Consider the following 21,965-nt stretch of genomic DNA (forward strand, 5'->3'; position numbering starts at 1 on the left):
GCCAGCAAATAAGCTGTTTATCCTCTAACAGTCTGTTTAAGGAAAACAGTTTTGGTCAGGCGGTGTGGTATACACCTGTAATTCCAGTGGCTCAGGAGGCTAAGACAGGAGGATTGAGAGTTCAAAGCCAGCCTCAGCATCTTAGCAAGGCCCTCAGCAAGACCCTATCTCTAAATAAAATACAAAAAAGGGAAGGGGGTGTGGCTCAGTAGTTGAATGCCCCAGAGTTCTATCCCCAGCACCAAAAAACCCCAACAACAACAGTTTTGTTCACTTCTGTGTGTCCGTCCTAAAACAGTGAATACATAATAAACATTCATTTATGAATGAATACACAGAGGGAGAGGGAAGCAGAACTAAAGGGTTCTGATCAAAGGTCATAGCACATGGGAAGAACTTATGTCAGCAGTGGCCTCGAGGAGGCATGAGGTCCTGCTAAAAAACTCTCCTCTCAACAGTCCTGACCCCTAGAGATTGTTTCCCACATCTGCCCACTCACCACACTCTCTGGGGACTGGAGCTGGCCTGACAGGGCCGGGCTGCTATTATAACCAGAAGTGACAACAGAGGAGAGGCTTCCATTGGAGCTGGTGCATAGAGAGCTGGAGTTGGCCAAGGTGTGTAGTCTTTCCTCTTCCTGAGAAGAACAGATCATCATCATCTAGCTCCTGATGCACCCTCACTACCCACATTTCCTTTCCCAAACCATCTCTTCCACAGCTCCCATTACTTACCCCCCAATGCCTCCCACTTCCATACTTCCCCACCCTGACTATATATCACCTGGAGATAGGAGCGCAGTCTGATGAGGATGTCAAGAAAGTGAGCCCAAATTATCAAGAAAATAGTAATAATAAATGTTGGTAAGAATGTGGGGGAAAAGGTACCCTCATAAATTGTGGGTGGGGGGGCTGGGGATGTGGCTCAAGCGGTAGCGCGCTCGCCTGGCATGCGTGCGGCCCAGGTTCGATCCTCAGCACCACATACAAACAAAGATGTTGTGTCCGCCGAAAACTAAAAAATAAATATTAAAATTCTCTCTCTTTAAAAAAATTTTTTAAAAATTAAAAATAAATAAATAAATTGTGGATGGGACTGCAAATTGGTGCAACCATTCTGGAAAACAGCATGGAGATTCCTCAAAAAACTAGGAATGAAACCACCATTCGACCCAGTTATCCCACTCCTTGGTATATATCAACATACTACAGTGACGCAACCACATCAATTCACAATAGCTTAGCTATGGAGTCAACCTAAGTGCCCTTCTACAAATGAATTAATAAACAAAATGTAGTATATATACACAATGGAATATTACTCAGCCATTAAGAAGAATGACTTTATCACATTTGCTGGTAAATGGATGGATCTGAAGACTATCAGGCTAAGTAAAATTAGCTATTCCCAAAAACCAAAGGTCAAATGTTTTTCTGATAGTGGAAGCTAACCCACAATATGGGTCGATTAAAAAAAAAAAGAATTGAAGTTCAGTGGAGTAGACAAAGGGGAATGAAGAGAAGAGAGGAGATATGGGAAAAGAAAAGACAGTGGAATGAATCTGACATAACTTTCCTACGCACATATATGAATCTCACCATCATATACACCCACAAGAATTAAATTTTTAAAAAATTGGGTAAACGGCAGAAAGATCAGTAGAGTAGAGGGAAGGGAACAGGAAGTGGGGGAGGAAAGGGGAAGCAGAAGTACTGGGGCCTGAATTAGAACAAGATATATTCCATGCTTGTATAATTATGTCAAAATGGATGCTTGTGTCATGTATAACTAAAAAAAACAATTGAAAAAAAGAGTGAGCCCAGCTTTGGTGCCCTTGGTGCCAGCTCTCCTCTAAGTATTATATTCTCAGACTCAGACCACCACAGTGAAGGCTACCCCAGTTTCCAGGTCTGCCCCAATCAATCCTGGAGTCACCCCATTCCTCACCCTCAGCAGATGGGAGATGATCTGCTCACGGATTCTCAACTTCTCTTGTTCAGTTTGCTCCCTCAATCTGTCCCGTGCCTTGGCAATTTCCGTCTTGGCCTCTTCACGGGCCTGCTGATAGTTGCGCAGCATCAGATCAATGTCAGAGGGTGAGGGAGCAGACCTTGATGCTGATTCAGGGCTCCTGTAGAAGATCACAGGATGGAAAGGTATCTTTTTACATGACAGTCCTCGCCAGCCCACCCAAGTCTAGCTCAATGCCATGTTCTTGAAGATCCCCTCCTCCCTTTGCCCACAGGGTCATGAAGTTTGATTTTTACAACCTTAGGTAGATTGCTAGACAGAGAGGAACAAGGCATTCTGAGGTCCATGTCTGTAGGCTTGCTTTGAATCAGAGACATTGTTTATACTTTCCCATAACTTCTCTGTCCAACCCCTTCTCATCTCGTTCCCTCTTACACACTATTTTTTCCATTTGCCCTGGTCTCCCACATTCACTTCCATTTGACCACAGGCATGCAGGGCCTTCCCGGATGTTAAAACTCCAGCCCCTGCTCCCCATGATCCCCTCTACCACACAGAGCCTGCTCCCTGCAGGGTTCTGGGACCATCTTCACCTGGTGATCTCTACAACATCCTTCCTTAGTTGTTGCAGGTATTCTCGGCGCCTGCTGGGCAAGTCAAAGTTCTGGGTCAGGAGATCCCTGCTGGGTAGGAGGCTCAGTTGTTTTGGGGGGCTTCTTGTTCTGCGGAAGTTCTGAAGTCGCTCAGTCCGCTCTCTCCTGAGGGTCTCGATGGCTTTTTTTTGCCTGCAACAAAATGGAATTGAGTCACTGAAACTGTACCTGAGTGCCCTTCCCCCAAGCTCTCTCTGACCTTCTCTGAATATTCCCAAATGAGCAAGGACAGAGGGAAAAGTTCAGCCATTAGCTTTCTCAGGTTCTTTTACCTCAACCCACCCTTGCCCTTCAGGCTGGGACCCTTACCTAGCATAGAGCTCCTCCCAGGTGGACATCATATGTTCTTCAGGAACAAGTGTCTCCCCTGTTCCGCTCTGCAGCACCTGAAGCAGTGCATCTGCCTCCCCAAAGCCATGGTGCAGTTTTGCTTCTGTGAGTTCCAGGCTGAGTGACGGCTTCTGGGCTCCAACTTGTAGGGGAATCTGCTCCCTCTGGGACCACTCAGGATCCTGGCTCTGGTCATCAGGAGGTTGTGGGGGCTTCTGAATCTGCTCCCCAGGGCTGAGATCAGTGATAGCCCCCAGTTCCTTGCTTATACTCAATTCCCCAAAAGAGTCATTCTGAACCCCATCCCAGTTACTAAGTTTGTTATGTACCAGGAGGTCCCTCAGGCTGCAACGCTGGGGGGCAATGCATGCCTGGGAACTGGGGCATGGCATCCCCTCAGGTTGGCAAGCCTGAGGTTGGTCCACATTAGAACCTTGAAGGCTTGCAGTATCAGTCAACTCAGAAACAGGATGAGGGCTGAAGTGCTGGAGGCTTCTCCTTGAAGAGGCGAGGTTCAGAGTAGGCTGTGGCTCCACCGGAAGTATTGAATTCTCCCCTTCATTTTCTGGATTGCTCTGCAAAGGACTTGGCCCCCTAGTGCTCAGCAAGCTATGATCTGGGGAAGCCACCTCTTCAGGCACAAAGCTATTGGCCAGCCTCTGGCTCTTGTCCCATGGTGGTAGAGGTGGCAGTCTACTTTGGACCTCAGTGGTGGCCCTGGGCTGCAGCTGCTGAGGGGGCTTCCCTAAGAGGCTAACTTGGAGTCTGGGACTCTGCTGTGTGGTGCAAGGGGAGTTTGACTCAAGGAACAAGCTCTCATTACTCCTTCTTAAGGAACTTGTGCCTTCTCTACCCAGAGTCTCAACTCTCTGGGAGCCACCTAACTTATCAGCAGTTTGAGAATAATTATCCATTGGAGGTCTTGGAACACCAAAGACAAGGTCTGGGCTGGAGTCCAGCTTCTGGTGGCTTTCAAGAGCATAATCAGAGGGAGCAGAAAGAATCAGAGCACCTGAGAGCAGACCTGACTCTTGTGTGCTAGCACTAAATGTGAGGATTGGAGAAGAGGCCCTGTCCACCATCAAGGCACTCCCAGGGCTCAGCTTCTCCTGGACCTCAGGTTCCTGGTTGGACCCCCCTGAAGTACTGGGGAAGAGGCCAGGGGTAAGACAGATGCTGCAGTTGGGGCTATTGACAACCATGCAAGAAGATTCCTCTGGCTGGGAACTGGGAGGCAGGGAAGCATTGGGAGATGCTGGTGGGCTTATACAAGGGAGGTTGGACAGTACCTCCCTTTTGTGGGATATCGGTATTAGAGGGCTCTGCAGCCTATGGTGGGTGCTTTCCTCATGAAGATCTGGGGGTGCTGCCATTTTCCATGATGTTTCCTCTGCCTCTGTACTCTGAAGTGTCCCTGGGATATTTCCCTTCTGTTGAGACATGGCTGAAATATCTGAGCCCAGAACTTCAAGGATCACACTGACTTCCTGAGATTTGGCTTCAGAGGTTTGGAGGTCCAGAGGGGATAAGGCCAGGTCAGTCTGGATTTCCTCATCTATAGTGGTCTGAGTAGTACCATCCATCATAAGGGCTTGTGGGGCCTCATCTGGTGTGTTTCTTCTGGTGCTTTGTTCTTTTTTGCCCACACTTGGCTGAGAGAGACTCCCAAGTAGCTCTGAGGTATTGTGCAGGAGTTGTGAGAGGTGGAGAGATAGGTTGTGCATGCTGGTCCAGGAGGTCAGGTCAGAGACTGACCCTGTACAGGCATCAGGCTGAGCAGAGGAGATATTGGCACAGCTCCAGGGGAGCCTGCAGCCCAGAGTCTGTGTGCCTTGCTCAAAGGTATTCGTTCTGGTCAGTCCCACAGGACAGTCTGCCTCCGGTGGATACAGCAACACAATCTCATCAAGTAGACCTGCAGAACTTCCTTCAGCTGAAGGAAGGGTGTGCTCACTCCTCAGACAGCCTGCTTCATCAATGGTGCCCTTGAACTCTGTTTTCTTGTCAGAACCCAAAATGGGGGTTAGTCCTTCACGGCCTGTAAGAATGTGGGAGTCCCTCAAGGGAAACAAGGAACTGCATACTTCCCAGGCCTCATTTGAACCTTGGATATTATCAGTGCTACTGTGTGTGCTTGACAAGTCCTGGGTTTTGGCAAAAGTACTGAGGCGAGAGTGGAAGGGGGAGCTCTGTTCTTCTAAGTCACTGTCCATGCTGGAGCACCTGGCCACATTTGATGGTATCAGGCCATGGGGTTTCTGGGTGCAGGAGACATCGACTGTATTACCAAACACATATTGTTTCCAACCAATGTGTACAGGTTCCTCTGGACACCAGGGTAGAAGGTAGGGATTGATATCACTGGAACCAAAGTGCAACATTTCTTTGTCCATCTGAGAGTACCAATTCTCTGGCCTAATCTGGATACCCAGTTTCTCTGGCTTTCCTTGTTGGGCCTGTTCCAAAGAACGAGACATCCAGCCGGTCATTAAATCAGGGGTTGGCATGCATGAGCGTGTGGAAGATGTTGGGTAGGGAGGGGTGGCAGGTTTCGGGGGTCTGTGATCAGCATGGCCATTATCCAAGTTAGATGAAACTTTCTGACTACAAACCTCAGCCTTTGTAGACATTCTTGACACCTGATTTTCCAAGGAATAGGTCTTGAGATGTGGGTCCCACAATATATTAGGCCCTGATGCGTCTTCATCTATAGGGGATGGAGGCTCCACACTCAAGTTCAGCTCCTGAAGAGATCGAGATGAGCTGACCACGGAGAACTGGGGTCTGGGATAGGACTTGGAGTGTTTGGGGCCAGAGAAAACTGCAATTACAGGAAGTGAGCACTTACGGTGGAGAGCTAGCTGCTCCTTATCAAAGCAGTACTGGCTAGGCCTCTGGGCAGCAGACTGTGGAACTTTACTTTGCTCCAGAGGAGCAAAAGCTAGGTCTTCAAAGGCTGATAAGGAAGTCTGGGATTCAGGAGTCTTGGGGACAGACATCTCCTCTCTCCTAGCACTGCTAGTGTGACAGCTATCCAAATCACCTTCATTAGAGGGTGGGGAATTCCTGACCTGGATAGGGTCTTCACTACCTCCTAAAGCCTGATCTTTCTGCTGCTCTTCCTCTTCCCAAAGACTGTCAATCTGAGGATAGCAGATAGGTTTTAACCTTGTTACAAGTTTGGCAGGAGGATTCGAGCAGTTGTGATCCCTGGACTCGGCGGAAGACTGTAGCTTTTCTGAAAGGCATCTGATGGTTTTTCTTAAACATTTGAGTTGTGGCTCTACAACCACCAGCTCATTTTCAACTGAGCTCTCATTTAAATTTAGGGTGTATGGTCTGTGAGTTGTTGCAAGTGGTTCTGGCTTCATTTGAGACGCCTGCACATTGTGGCCACATACAGAGCTATCTTTCAGATTCCTCAGTGGCTCAGAGTACATGGCTGCTGGGAAAGAGACAACCTCAACTTCTGGGCTAGCTTTCTCAGCAAGCTTTTCTTCTTGATTCCCTTTGGACCTTGAACTTCCTTCAGCAGCTGAGTGGATGTGGGAACTTGTCCTTATATCAGGGGTAGAAAGGGAGCTAGAACTTTGAGCTAAAGATAGAACAGATGTTCTAGTAGAGGGCTCAAAACTGGGGCTGTCTATTGGCCCAAGTTCCATATGAAAGCCTTTGGGCTCAAGGCCATGTGCCAAGAGCACATGGGATTCTTTGGAAGAACTCTCTCCTATCTGATGCATTTCACAGACCCTAGAAGCTACTATGAAGGGTGGGTGGATAGGATGTAGGGCAGCCTTGGGAATTCCTTTCTCCAGGTCACCATCTCTATAAACCAATGAAATGGAACAATGGGAGGGAGAGGCATGAGTAGCAATGGGTTGAGAATTGCAGAGTTGTTGGCAAGGAACAGTTCTGCTCTCTTCTTCCTCTCTAGATGAACTGAGAGTCCTGCTGTTTTCAGTGTTCCCTGAGAAGACAAGGGGATCTCTGGTTTCCTCTGGGCATCTGCAAGGTCTTTGATCTTGCAATGGGGTTGACCTGGGATTTATGTTGCCAAACCTACAGGTTTCGGCCAGCGCAGACCCAACATTCCCCTTCCACTTCTCAGGCTGCTGTGTGGGAGCTTCCAGTTCAATGCTTCTCAGGCCTCCAGGCAGAACAGCATGTAGTTTTGGACTTGCTTTCCCTTCTTCTGAGCCATTGGAAACCTCGGGGCATTGGACATAGTCTTGCTTAGGCCCTAAGCAGCTTAAAGAATTCTGAACATTACAGATCACAGACTGACTTTCAAAATGAGCTGCTTTTTTTTCCTGTGCACTCACAGAGAAGTTATCCAAGACTCCTTCATATGTGGTGTCTTGAGTTTTAAGTTCCTGCACTGGGCTGCTATCCTGAATGCCAGAAGACATGTCCTTTGCAGTCTCCCCTGCAGCTGACTGACTTTGTTCGTGCAGAATCAACCCAGGATCATCACAAGGGGCCTGAGAAGAAAAGACAGACACTGCTTTTTCTGATCCCACTCTTCTGTCTCCCTCTACAGCTGGTGAAAAAAGCCCACTGAAGGCCAAAGGATCAGCATAGGAAGGTGTTCTGGGTGCTTCTTTCTTTTTCTCTGTGATTTCAGGAGAACCAGGGTGACATATAAACTGTTCACTTGCTCCAAGGACATGTCTCAGTTCTCTAGTACAATGCCCTTTGTCTAAAGCAGGGGCAACATGAGAGGAAGCCTGTGAAGGATGCTGTGGCCCTCTGTTAGTTTCAGTGTTGGGCAGAGATGGAAAGCTGTTTTCACAGAGGGGTATGGCTTGGGATTTCCCTTCATCAGTCAACAGATGTCTTGGTGTAGCAGACAGAGATGCTACATGCAATGCCTGTGCTTCACCCTCATTCCTGATCCCATCCGACACTAACTGGTCCATCTGCTTACACTGCCTGCCAGTGGCCCCTGAAGAACATTCAGGTTCTACTGAAGTTTCATAGCAAGGAAGGACTGTCCCCCCAGCCACAAAGTCATTAAGTTGCTTTCTCTGGGCCTTTGCCTGTCTGACCTCCTCCAAGATAGCCAGGCACATGGATATAGGGACAGAATGCTCTGACTGCCTGGGCTCTGGATCAGCCACCCTAGGCAGGGAAACACCTGCTAAACAAGCCCCACTGGTAGGGAAGCCTGGGTCCTCAGACTCCTTCTCTGCCTTTTGCCTTGCCCCTTTGCCTTGGTCACTGTTCTCTTCTAAGGAGAAGCTGACCCTCTTTTCAAACTGCCTAGAGATACTGTTCAAGGAACTGGCTTGTATTTCTTTTTGGATAGCTGCCTCAACTTCAGAACCAAAACCTTCCTGAGTACTCAATCCCATCAAAGTGATTCTGAGTTCCCCTTGTTGGTGTTGGGGGCTGGTGCTTGCTGTTATCCTGTCCTCTGTCCCTGGGGGAGTGTTCTCTGGTGCACTAGACTGACCATGAGATCCCATGGCTCTATGTATCACAGATCCACACCAAGCAGAGTGTTCCATGGCAGAGCCCCCTCTATCATTTCCCTGAGGGCTGTGGCTTCTGGTCTCTCCACTCTGGTTCTGATAATCAATTTCAGTTATTAAGGGACTGTTATGAATTTTCAATACTGTAGGATTCAGCACATACTCAAATGAAGAGATGCCTTCTTCAGTAACAAAGGAATGAATATAACTTCTTGGCAGTCTTGGAGAATGCAAGGGCAAGGTATTGCTCAGATCTTGGTGAGAAGGAGCTGTAGAGAAATCTGTTTGGCTCAGTAATGGGAAGATAGTCTCCTGGTTGAAAAATGTGCCCATAGGGTGCTGGCTTGAACTAGGATGTTTCTGAGTTGATAACACCATATTATTTTCATCTTGTAGGCTCCCTTCCTTTTGCATGGCCATTTCTTCAATTTTACCTTGAGCTTTTGGTCTGTCTGGCTTGGAACTACTTTGGTGTCTGGCAATTTGGCTTTCCAAAAACCCTTTCATAGTCTCCAGTTCTTCAAGATTTCCTAAGTTCCAAGGTTGCTCTTTGGGGTTTGCTGATGCATCTACCAACTCATCACCCTTTTCAAACCTTTCTGGCCTGGGCTGCAAGGACAGCGCTCTAGTCAATGTTTTCATTTTCCTTGGGTGAAGAGAAGTATTGGTGGACTCTCTGTGAGTTGAGTCTTTTCCTAAAGAATCACATGTATTCCTAGCAGGTCTGTCTAATCCAGCTAGGTAGGTGTGCTCTCTTACAGACTGACTCTCTTTTACACATTCCCTTGAACTGAAGGGACTCAGGGTGATTCTCTGTGCCTGAGGGTCATCCACAGTAGGACTATTTACCTCCATTTCCCTAGTTTCACTATTATTAAAAATAATTCCATCTGCCTGTCTTGGAGAAGATGGCTGATCTTTGAAGGACAAATTGTTTCCAGAGCTGCCTGGCCTCAGAACATGGTCACCATTCTCCTGGTCTCTTTGGTCCTGGAACACAAACTCCTTACTGATACCTGGTGTGGAGGAAGCATGAAGCTGCTTGGATTCAATTTCTAAGATGTCATTTTCTAGCTGCATCACACTTCTAATTAGCCTAGCCATTTCATCAGCATTACTAATTCTTTCATTTTTTTTCTTTCCCAAAGGTTCTTCTTTGTAGTTTGATATTTCTTGTGACTCTCCTGGGCCCTTGCATTCACTGGGCTTTCTTTCTTGAGCATATGTAACTGATTGAAATCTTTCATAGGTAGACTCTATCCCTGGAAGCTTAAACTCTTCTGGGATGTTTTTGGGGTGAAAAGCTTTTCCAAGAAGCCCAATTTCATTCCTCCCTTCCCACTTATGGGTTAGGCTCTCATCCTGGGCCATGAGGATATGGCTGCTTACTCTATGATGCACTGATCTGAACTTTGAAGAAACAGTAGTTTCCCCTGCCACATCCTTTTCAAGGTCTACACTGGTTGTTTTACAGATGAAATCAGACCTGGCTCCAGAAGGAATCTGTCCGTTTATATCACAGACCTGAATCTGCTGCAGGACTGCATTCTGATTCTGCTCGTCTTCCCCACCTGTTTCAGATCCACCAACAAAAATGAAAGGTTTTCCAGACCCAGAACTACCTGAAGAAACACTGCAATGAGACTGCACAGTGGCCTTTTTTCCCTCCTTCAGAGCTGGAAGATTGTGCTTTTTACTTAAAATTCCAATTTGATTTTTAGATTCATATACTTTTGTGCTGGTAGAAGGGAGAAAATGTCTGTTCTGAGTAACAAAAACATAAACTGAATTATGACTTTCTTCTTTAATATTTCCAGCACATTTCCCTAACTCTCCAATAGCTTCCCTAGTTTTCAGATCAACTGGCATCTCTGCTGTGACCTGCTGAGATGAGGCGACCTTGGAATTTTGAAATATCACTGGTAAATCATTCTTCAAACAAGCTTCCTGAAGGTCTTGGTGGTTGTAACCAAAGCCCCAGGCTTCCCTGGGGGGTGGCGAAGGCACATGTACTTCTCTGTAAGCTGGAATCTCTAAGGCAGTTTCTGTCAGGGCATCCCTGCTTTTGGTTATGTAGAATGTTTCCAAGGGAGGTGGCTGCAGGGAAGATGGGAAAGGATTCCAGGGAGCTGAGTGGAGGTACAGCTCTGGACCTGATGGAAAGGCAAAGGAAACATTTGTATATCTTTCAACTACTTCCTTAGAGCTCTTTTGGCAATCTACTTTCTCTTTCTGTAGGTGGTGGTGGCTGTTTTGACTTAATTGCTCTGGATGAACTGTACTATTGTTTCTGAGAGGAGCCAGGCCTTGAGGCCAATGGTCTGTTTTGGTGGATACAGTGACATTATTGTGATAAGCATTATTCTGGAGGAAATACTCTTCAGAGGAAGTTATCAGTCCAGGTTTTCTACTGTTAAAGCACTCTTTCAAGTTATTCTGTTTAATTTCACATGTTTTTTTCATAGAATTTTGTATCCTTTTCTCTGATCCGGAAGCCAATGATTCTAAGTCTGCTGAATAAGCTCCATTACAACTCACTTCTTTCTCACTTGTGCTAAGGAAATCTGAAGCAATTTCTAATTTGGCTCTCAAACTGTCCTGGTTTTTTTCTGCTCTCAAATGCTTGATTTTGGATAGACGGATTGGAAAGTTGTTGAAATCTGAACTGGTGGATAACCCAGAACCAACTGACAATCGAGTATCTTTTCCTTTTCCAGAAGCTTCAGCCAGGGAACCAGAGTCTTCCTCAGGGCAGGGGAAAGCTAGCCTGGGCTTTCCTACAGCCTCCAAAACAGGATGAGAGAGTTCAAGAAGGTACTTCTGCTGAAGTGCAGCCCAGTCCCTTTCATGGGTACTGCCTACATAAATGAACGAGGCGGCAGAGGGAGCCAGCACAGTTGGCACACTAGAATCATGGGAAACTTCAGAGCTGCCTTGTTGCATTGTATCAGTAATACTTATGCCCTGAAAGCTGCCATCAGCTGCTGGCTGAAGAAAACTTTGAGCTTCCCAAAGTGACAACTTGGATGTATCAGAAGTAGAGGTTGGGTACACATCTCTTGCATTGCAAGGCAGCTCAGTACTGCCTTGGGGAAATTTTGAGCTACATTGGAGGACTGTTTCTGTACCTAATGGCTTTAGTTTTCCAATATTTAGCCAGTATCCAGGCCTTTCCTCACCACAGGGCTGAACTTCCTGGACATTAGGACTTGGACATAAAGAACTGGGATTGATTTTAGAGTCACAGGAAAACCAGGAATCCATGGACACCAGAGGGCTCCCTCTTGACACCTGTATGCCTTGGAGAGAGTCAGTTGGTTCAGAGTAGCTTACCTCCACCTGTGACTCAGGCTGCTTACAATGGAGCTGGAGCTCAGGATTGAGATAAAATGAACTGTTCATTGGCAGGATGGCATTCAGCATAGCTCCTGTTCTGTGGTAGGTGGACCCATGTCTGCATGTTACCTCTTGGTCTACTATAGGCAGAATGGGATTCTGCAGGTGCCAGAACGTCTCTGTGGGCATCTCATCAGATGAATCAAGAAAAGTTACTCCCTGTTGATCTTTCCCCAGTTCTTTCTCAGCATTAATCAGACTATCCAAGGAAAAGCTCCTATGAGCAAGTAGACCACAGTCTGAGGATGTGGTGAAGTTCTGTACGGAGGATCCAGCTCTGTTCCTTGGGTGGACATGGTCGTTGGTGGGAAGACTGGACTGGGGACTTTCTTTGGGGCTTTGGTACCCTTTCTCAGTCAATGAGTCCTCAGATATTTGGCTGTTGTCACTTTCAGAGTTCTCTGGCTCTGGGTGATCCCATTTTCCTCGAGGGTCCTCTGGTTTCAGTAGCTTCAACAATGAAGATTTGGCATAGACAAAGGAGAGAGAATCTACTGAGTAATTGCTATCTGTGTCAGATAAATCATTTTCTTTTTCTTTGGCACAATCTACTATTTGGCTGGAATCTGTAAGTGAAGTCATGGTGTCTGGATCGTCTACACTGCATTGTCTCTTTAAAGAACTGCTATTAGACAAATGAGAAGACTTTTTGGCAATGTCTCTGATCCTAGCTGCTGGCACTCTCTGATGTTGTTGTAATGCCCTGTTTGGAGGTGGTTTGGATTCTGCCTGAAAAGTCTTGGCTATTTTTCCAAGCCTAGCTGCCTCCCTGAGTCCATGAGGATAGGAGAAACTGCAACTGGTTCCCTTAGCAGCCTCATGGATCCCAAGGTTCTCTTCTTTTTGCCACCCAGCTTGTGTACTGCTGCTAGAGTCCACTAGTCCCTTAGCCTTTCTGGTTTGGGAGGTAGGGGTGAGGATTTTTGGTCCTTCCCTTGGCTTTAGCTTGTTAGTTGACTGGCATAGACTTGTTAAGCCCCGAGACACCATCCAATAGGGCCATTTACCCACTCTCTTCGTTTCCTGAATGTCAACAGACTCACTGCTCACAGTGAGGCAGGTGTGTGGAGTTGAGGCTCCCTTCCTGGTCAAGGCTCCTCTAGCTGTATACAGCTGTGCTTGGCCTGGGGAATGGAGGCCATTTTTGCAGAGACACCTTGTATTTGGAGGGTAAGTAGCAGTCTGTGGAAAATGATATTTGGATGGATTTTTCTCTGATATGTGATGAGTTGGGTCAGGCATAGGTGGTAACATAGTAGAGAGGTCCCAATTCAGAAAAACCCTGTGAAGACAAGGAAACTCATTTCAGAAAAAGCTAGAGGTTCTCTACATCCTATTGACAGAAGGAATATGAAGTTCCACTTAGTTTGCTCTGAAAGTGTTAAAAATCAGATCCAATGTCACTGTGTCTTACAATCAGAGACATCAAGGTCAGAGAAAAACACAACAGGTACAAAAGAAAACTGTGGACTATAGTCCTGGCTCTCCCAGATGTACCATACTCTTTCTTACTCTGTTTCTCTTATAACAAAAATTATACTGACTCTAAGCATGCCTTTAGGCAAGGTGAAGAAAAATGAACAATTAAAATGAATAGAATCAAATGGATAAATCTATAAAGTGGTACTTTCTACAGAACCAATCAATGATGTGAGGAAATAAAAACAAAAATAGTAAATAAAAGAAACTTTTATATATATATCACATGTAGTATTAAATCCTATTTGGATCTGGATTTGAAAAAACAAGTACAAATAGATATTTTTGAGGCAACTTGAGAAATTTAAATGTGACCTAGGTTAAAGATTTTATCAGGTAATTAATCTTAATTTTGGTAGGTGTGATAATGACAGTGTGGTTATAAGAATACTCCATTATTTTAGAAGTGTATACTAAAGGATGTAGTGTTGAAGTGACATAATGTCTAAGAGTTGCTTTAGAATACTTCAAAAATCAGGAGTGTGGGGAGATAAATCAACTGTGAGGAATCTTGATAACTGCTGGATGTGAGTAATATACAAACTATTTTCTCAACTTTATATATGTGTGAAAATTTTCAATGGTGAAAAGTTGAGAGAAAAAAGTCTACTTCTTACTCTGAGGATCAGAGAAGTGAGTTAATATAACAGACTTAATTGTGAGCCTCCTATGGGCAAGGTCCTGTGCTAGACCTTGAGGATATAAAGAGGAATAAGATACAGGCCCTGCTTATAGGAGTCTGAGAGATAACTCATCCTTCCGCTTTATGGCATATAGGTAGTGAAGGAGAAGATAAACAAGGAAGATCCCAGTAAGAACCCATGAGGGGGGGCTGGGTTTGTGGCTCAGGGATAGAGCACTTGCCTAGCATGGGTTCGAAAGGACTTGATTCTCAGCACCACATATAAATTAATTAATTGATTAATTAAAAGATCCATCAACAACTAAAAAAAAAGAACCTATGAGGGAGCCAGGTGCGGTGGCACACGTAATCCCAGAGGCTCAGGAGGCTGAGCAGAAGGATTGTGAGTTCAAAGCCAGTCTCAGCAAAAGCAAAGCAAGGTGCTAAGTGAGTGTTAACTCAGTGAGACGGTATCTATAAATAAAATGCAAAATAGGGTTGGGTATGTGGCTCAGTGGTCGAATGCCCCTGAATTCAATCCCCGGTACGCCCCCCCCCCCCAAAAAAAAAGAACCTATGAAGTGCTGAAGTTAGGGTTGTAGCTCAGTGGTAGAGCACTTGCCTAGCATGTGTGAGGCACTGGGTTCAATTCTCAGTATCACATATAAATAAAATAAAGGTCAACTGACAACTAAAAAAATATTTTAAAAAAGAACCTCTGAGTCAGAAAGAGCTCACCAGGGAGTCAGGAAGCTCCCTCGTGTATGGTGGTAGTTTTTTTGTTTTGTTTTGTTTGACATAATGGGGATTGAACCAAGAGGTGTGCTACCATTGAACTACATCCTTAGTCTTTTACTTTATTTAGAGATAGAGTCATGCTAAGTTGCCTTAGTCTCCTGAGTAGCTGAAATTTCAGGCATGTGCCACTGTCTGACTTAGGAAGCTCTCTTGATGTGACAGGTCAAGGGGGTAAGGGAGAGGGAGGCAGCATGTGGAAATAAAGAAGTCTGGTCTGAGGCAGGATGAGACTAAGGTGGTAGAAGGACATACAAGAAGTATGCATGGATAGTCAGGGTCTGAAGAGCAGATGAAAAATGAGTAATATCTCCTTACTCAGAAGATAACAGTAGTAAATAATGGTACTCTTAGAGGGAGAGAGTAGGTAGAAGCTTGACTCTCAAAAGATACAGAGAAAGAAGAGAAGCCAGAAGAGGAAAAAGTAATGAGGAAGAGAGGAATAAACAGATTTTTTTTCCCATTTAATGACTGAGGAAACTGAGGCACTGGGGAATAAAGAACACTGCCTAGCTAAGGGCTTCCAGATGACAACCATTGGCTTGTACCTGTGCAGGTGGGGCAAGTGCTGGCTGTAGAGCCTTTGGAGGCTCAAAGAACTGCAACTTGTCCATTTGCTTCTATGTTGAGGCCCTGGGACAGTGGCATTAGAGTTGGGGGCCAAGCATGGGGACTTGTGTCTGCTGTCATCCTGGAACCAGCACAATGCCCTGAGCTGCTCCAGTCTCTTCTGGGACTCCAGCAGCCTCTGCTTCCTGATGCTTCTGTCTAGCTGGAATAAGACCTTTTTACGCCAGATGTTCCCTTCTGCTGCCCGAAGAGCGTGTCTCCGCAGGAGCTGCAGCTGCACCAGTCTCTTCTGTTTTGGGACCAGTGGGGATGGTGGAGTATCAGGATGTGTCTGAAGCCAAGCATTAGGTGCCAAAGAGGCCTCAAGTGCTTTCCCTGTGCCACAGTCTTCTTGTTGCTGCTGTTCCTGTAAGCTGTACAGCCAGGATTCTTCTCTGAGCAGCCACTGCTGGTCTGGGAACCAAAAACAGCAGAAAGAAAGTCAGCGCATAGCTCCCTGCCTATGGCTGCCTGGGCTCAGACATATCCAATCAGGTTGGACCTGTGTAGAGTAAAAGTTCTGGCTAGAGTTACGTGGCAGAGCAAGGGCTACAGAGCCTCCTTACCACAGGGGAGGGAAACAAAGACCCCTAGGCCTCAGTACAGTAGTGGGCACACATTAGGGCAGGCAGAAAAGTTTGGAAAAGTGTGTCAATAAAAAAGAATGAGTAGGAGGCCTGTCATTCTGAGGAGCCATAAAGAAGTTAGCTTCCTTCTTATTTTCAGCCCCCATGGAAGAGCCTCTAGTCTCTCAAAGCAGGGAGAAAATACCTAATACCAAAGAGTCCATCAAATCACCAAGAAAACAGAGACTGCAAAGAGCTATGGAAACATAACAATGGAAGAACTAGGTAAGGCAGAAACCTGAAATGGTGGGTACTTACTGTCTTTAGTTTCCTGGCTGATGTAAGCCTGGTTGAATGCCAGTTCCCTTTCAGCTGTAATCTGTCCTGCTAGGATTCGTTGCCTCAAAGCCTCCACACAGCACTGCTGTTGCTGAATCTGAGCTCTGTGGGATCTCTCTCCATCCCTTAGTGGCTGGTGATCCTCATCATACTGCTCTTCCAGTACTCTCCTGTGAAAAAAAAGGGGTTCGGGTTACCCAAACAAAACAAGCTCAGGATAAAATGGTGGCAGTCTAAGTCACTCTGAGAGAGCCTCTGAATTCAACAGGGTAGAGAGGGCTTTAGACTTCTGGTGGCTTGGGACAAACAGGCATGGTGTCACAGGCAGCTCATGATGTCACAGTGCAGGAGGAAGAACAGTCATTAGACTAGCATATTCTTAGAGTTGTGGGTTTAACAGAAACATATTCATTTTGGTTAAGGAAATCCTAAGGAAAGTAAACAGATTTTTTTTTAAGACAAAAAAAATTCTAGCCATATGAAGAAGCTCTGTCCTTAAAAAAAAAAAAAAAAAAGCAAAAAATAAAAAGGTGTCTGCTTAAAATCCCTGTGAAACTCTGAGTACTGCAGAAGCTCCAGATACACTAGGAGGGAATATCCAGGGATTACTACTATACTTCCATACCTGGAAACAGAACCCCACTGTGATCCAGTAATAAGTAGCCACTGACGCAGACATAAGATAATTTATAGGCAGCTATATCTCTGGGTATGACAGGAGACCCAGAGGACAGCTAGTCTCCAGTAAGGGAAGTTCTTAGTAAAGAAACCCTAAAATAGGGTGTGAATTTTAGACTGTACCATACCTCTCAGTATGGTAGATACTAACGTATTTACTGGTGAAACATGTCATAGATTTGTTTAGCTCCAAGTGAGGGAAAGTGAGTGTGGATATTAATAAAATAAGATTAGCCATGAGTGGATACTTTGTGTTTAAATTTACCATAATAAACAATTTTCAAATAATATTTTATTAGAGTCATGCTTTATTCTGCCCCAGGTTCCTGCATGATCACTCTGAGAGAACTAGAGAATGGGAGAAAAATCTTTGCCATCTGCACCTCAAATAGAGCATTATTATCCAGGATATATAAACAACTGAAAAAACTTCACACACACACACACACACACACACACACACACACACAAAATAATAACCTAATCAATAATGGGCAAAGAAACTGAACAGACACTTCATAGAAGAAGAAATATAAATGGTCAACAAACATATGAAAAAATGTTCAACATCACCAGCAATGAGAGAAATGCAAATTGAAACTACACTGAGATTTCACCTCACTCCAGTCAAATGGCAAATATGAAGAATACAAGTAACAATAAATGTTGGCAAGGATGTGGGAGAAACGGTACACTCATATATTGCTGGTGAGACTGCAAATTGATGCAAGCACTCTGGAAAGCAATGTGGAGATTCCTCAGAAAACTTGGCATAGAAACACCATTTGACCCAGCTATCCCACACCTCAGCATATACACAAAAAACTTAAAATCGGCATACTACAGTGATGCAGCCATATCCCCAATGTTTTTTTTTCCTATCCATCAAAGTTTTATTGGATAAGAAAATTTTTTCATCTTATTTTTATTTATTTATTTTAGTTTGAATATCCATATATATTTTTACAAATATATTCCTATGTGTTTATATACATTCTATACGTATGACTATAATAGAATATAATATAATGGCAACTAAATTCCCGATCATACATTTTCATATATATTCAGTTACATAATCATAAATTAAAACTAATACAAATTGTAAGCAACCATATCAAGAGAAAAATAGCTATATACAAATTTATATCACATCAATGTTTATAGCAGCTCAATTCACAATAGCTAAAATACAGAACCAATCTAGGTGCCCTTCAACAGATGAATGGATAAAGAAAATGTGAGATATATATATATATATATATATATATATATATATATATACACACACACACACATACACACACGCAAATGGATTATTTTAAAAATACTTTTTATTTGTAGATAGACACAAAACCTTTATTTTATTTATTTATTTTTATATGGTACTGAGGATCAAACCCAGGGCCTCACATGTGCAAAGCAAGTGCTCTACCACTGACCTACAACTCCAATCCTATACAATGGAATATTACTTAGCCAAAAAGAATAAAACTATGGCATTTGCTGGTAAGCAGATAGAACTGGAAACAATCATGCTAAGTGAAATGAGCCAAACCCCCAAAACCAAAGGCTAAATGGTTTCTCTGATATGTGGTTGCTAACACACAGAAAAGGGATGTGAGAAAGGGATGTGCTCACTGTATTTCACAAAGGGAATGAAGGGAAGGGAGAGGGTGGGAGAGAATAGGAAACACAGTAGAAAGAATTGGACATAACTTTACTATGTTCATATATGAATAAATGACCAATGTAACTCCACATCATGTACAACCACAAGAATGGGAAGTTATTCTCCATGTATGTATAATGTATATAACTACATTCTACTGTCATGTATAACTAAAAAGAACAATTTTTTTAATTCTAAAGAGCTTTAATAAACAAGAACCCCAGTTTCCAAATGTCCATCAAAAAGGGAATGAATAATCAGTTCCATCAGTATTCGTAAGAAAACTAAAGGAAAAAAAAAAGAGGTGAGGAGATAAAGTTTGATAACCATTCTTCATAAGATAAAATACTGCTTCCTCAAATAATTCAACATCAATTAATGATATGAACAGACAAAAGGAAAATAACTGTACATATTTGCCTTAAATACAGTATTGGGTAATGCATGCTTGCTGAGCTATTTAGGAATGGCTTGCTAAAACATTGAAAAAATGAAAGACTTCATCCTTGTCGTAGACTGCTACTTCTGTGGAACATTCTGTACACATGACTGAGTGATAGATTTCTTCCACTTCTGTCTCTGCCTGTTCTACAGAATCTTCATGGTTAGACTTCATTTTCTTATAGCCCCGCCTCTTCTTCCTGTTCTCTGAGTTTTTATATCTTAGAACCTCCTCTTTGTTGACAGAACAATTCATCATGAACATTGCTCTATATTGAGTTTTGTAGGATTCATGCCTTTGGCAATCAAGGCACAGTGTCGTCATGCAAGCTGGGCAATTCAAAACAGCATCACTATTTGGAACAGGCTGTTGATGACGTGGCCTCTGTAACCCAAAACCATGATAACCCCTTCTCTGTGCATCAACCCAGGCCTGGTCTCTGTTATCTTTTTCAGGATCATATAGTAATTCATCATTTGTTGGAATCCTGTGTCATTTCTTCTTTTTCTTCTTGGTCACCTGTGCTGATTTGTCTTCATCCTCAGAATCTGAATCGAAATATATATCATCGTAATACTTCGCCGGAGCTATTCCAACTTTATTATTTCCTGAAGAAGACCCTGTTCCTAGAGAAGATAATTTGTCCTCCATTGTTTTTATGGTAGAATTCAATTCAGCTTCCATTTCTTTTTCAAATTCATCTTCACTAGATGACTCACTTTCTCCAGTAAGACATTCTCTGATGAGTTTTCGTTTTTGGTCTGGAGTTCCATGTAAAAGCACATCCACTTCATCTTTAGAGCTTGGGTCACAATGCTAGCAAAATGTAGAGGCAGAATTCAATCTCACGGTCTTTATGGATTTACGCTTGGCCCCCAGTGATTCCGGAAGAGCCCTCTTCCTGGCGCCTCCCCAAGGGCTGCGCGACCCCACCAGGAGCCCCTGTTGGCCTCCCACAACCGTAGTGGGGTGCTAGGGGCCCTGAGCCTCTGGGCCGACAGTCGGCACAAGCCAGGGAGGCGCAGCAAATAGAGGCGCTCAAAGGCTGAGCCTCAGCCCGAAACCTTAGGAGACTATGGTGGGTCGAAGGCCCACCTGCTCAAAGCTGGCTCCTCGTTGCTAGGCTCTTCAACCGCGTAGGGCAAGAACAAATTTTTTTAAAAAATAAAATTTCTGGGCTGGAGTTGTGGCTCAGTAGTAGGGCACTTGCCTAGCACATGTGAGGCACAGAGTTCAATCCTTAGCACCACATAAAAAATAAGTAAATAAAGTTTAAAACAAAATAAAATTTCTCTGAAAGCAGACGGCTTCCAAGTACTGCTACCTTTGCCTGGGTCATGCATGTTCTTCTTTTATATGAGGACTTCAAATGCTTTCTGAGGGTATCTCCACCTCATTCAGGATTCTATAGGAGCCAAGTGCATGAAGCTGGAAGCACTGGTGGGTGCCTAGAGTTCCAGCTACTCAGGAGACTGAGCAGGAGGCTCACTTGAAACTAGGAGTTCAAGACCAGCCTCAGCAACACAGCAAGACTCCTATCTCAGTCAATTAAGTAATTAACTAAGAAATAAATAAATAAAAATAAAGAAGCCAAGTGCATGGGTGCTCCAGGATGGGGACAGCAAGGGAGTTGTTAGGAAGAGTCAGATTCTTCCAGAAGCTAACAAAAAGCAAGAATTAGGTCTCCTTTACTCAGTTCTCAGCCCTCACTATACTCCCAAGTTGTCGGATCAAAGGTTTGGAGAAGCTTATTTATTGGTTTGATACTGGAACCAGGTGTCAAGTAGTATGAGCATGATATTCTAAGGGATTCATCCTTTTTGCTATAGTTTGGATCTTGAATGTCCCTGCAAAGGTCCCCTTATTGAAAGCGTGGTCTACAACCCATCGTACCATTGGGAGGTAGTAGAACCTTCAAGAGGTGGGGCCAACTGCAAGAAAGTTACATCATTGGAGGCATGCTCTTGAAGGGTGATATTAGGACTCTGGCTTCTCTCTCTCTTTTTTTCTCTCTCTTTGCTTTTTGGCCACTATGACATAAAGGCTTCTTCTGTCACATGATCCTACCATGTTATACTATGCTGCCACAAGTCTAAAAGGAACAGGACCAACCATGGACTGAAACTTCTAAAACTATTACCCAAACAAATCATTTTTTGTTGTTGTTATTGATACTGGGGATTAAACCAAGGGGCACTTTACCACTGAGCTACATTCCTCAGTTCTTTTTATTTTGAAGTAGGGTCTTGCTAAGTTGCTTATCACCTTACTAAGTTGCTGAGGCTGGTCTTGAACTTGGTATCCTTAAGCCTTAGCCTCCGGAGTCACTGGAATTACAGGAGTATGCCAAACATAGCCCAATCTTTCCTTTATAAAGTTGATTGTCTTCAGGTATTTTGAATCAGTAACATAAAGCTAACATACCACATTATGTAACAGAATGAAGTCACAGATAGTATTAAAACAGAGGTCCACAAACTATAGTCTGTAAGTCCTATTTGGTTTCTAGTCTGTTTTTTTGTAAATAAAATTTTACTTGAATATAGCCATGCCCATTTGTGTTTGCATTGTCCAAGCTAGGCTGCTTTCTTGTCATATTGGCAAAGTTGAGCAGAGGCCACATGGTCCACAAAGCTCTTTTTTTTCTTTTTTAAGAGAGAGAGAGAGAAGAGAATTTTTAACTTTTATTTTTTAGTTTTCGGCAGACACAACATCTTTGTTTGTATGTGGTGCTGAGGATCGAACCTGGGCCACACGCATGCCAGGCAAGCACGCTACCGCTTGAGCCACATCCCCAGCCCCGCACAAAGCTCTTTATGGAAAAAAAAAATTTCACCACTCCTGACTTAGAAGAAATTAAGATTTTTTTTTTTTTTCTGGAGATTGAACCCAGGGGCAATGAACCAGTGGACCACATCCGCATCCCTTTTTTGTATTTT

At 44.1% G+C, this 21,965-nt stretch overlaps 1 protein-coding gene and 1 pseudogene across 7 annotated transcripts in view; both read right to left on the reverse strand.

Moving 5' to 3' along the window:
- Stard9 (StAR related lipid transfer domain containing 9) overlaps positions 1–21,965 on the reverse strand; it is a 156,569-nt gene that overhangs the window by 24,697 nt on the left and 109,907 nt on the right. For 6 of the 7 annotated variants that reach the window (XM_013359357.4, XM_021726132.3, XM_040275264.2 and 3 more), the window contains 6 exons: positions 16,214–16,404; positions 15,269–15,743; positions 2,934–13,106; positions 2,565–2,756; positions 1,948–2,131; positions 500–637 (listed from right to left, as the gene is read on the reverse strand). In XM_013359357.4, the coding sequence (XP_013214811.2) occupies positions 500–637; positions 1,948–2,131; positions 2,565–2,756; positions 2,934–13,106; positions 15,269–15,743; positions 16,214–16,404 (11,353 nt within the window). The remainder of the gene's footprint in view (positions 1–499; positions 638–1,947; positions 2,132–2,564; positions 2,757–2,933; positions 13,107–15,268; positions 15,744–16,213; positions 16,405–21,965) is intronic. The other variant, XM_078048921.1, reaches the window with a different exon arrangement.
- Positions 18,982–21,649, reverse strand: LOC101977488 (E2F-associated phosphoprotein pseudogene; annotated as a pseudogene).

The sequence above is a fragment of the Ictidomys tridecemlineatus genome, chromosome 5 (genome assembly GCF_052094955.1).
Source record: "Ictidomys tridecemlineatus isolate mIctTri1 chromosome 5, mIctTri1.hap1, whole genome shotgun sequence".
Taxonomy (NCBI): domain Eukaryota; kingdom Metazoa; phylum Chordata; class Mammalia; order Rodentia; family Sciuridae; genus Ictidomys; species Ictidomys tridecemlineatus.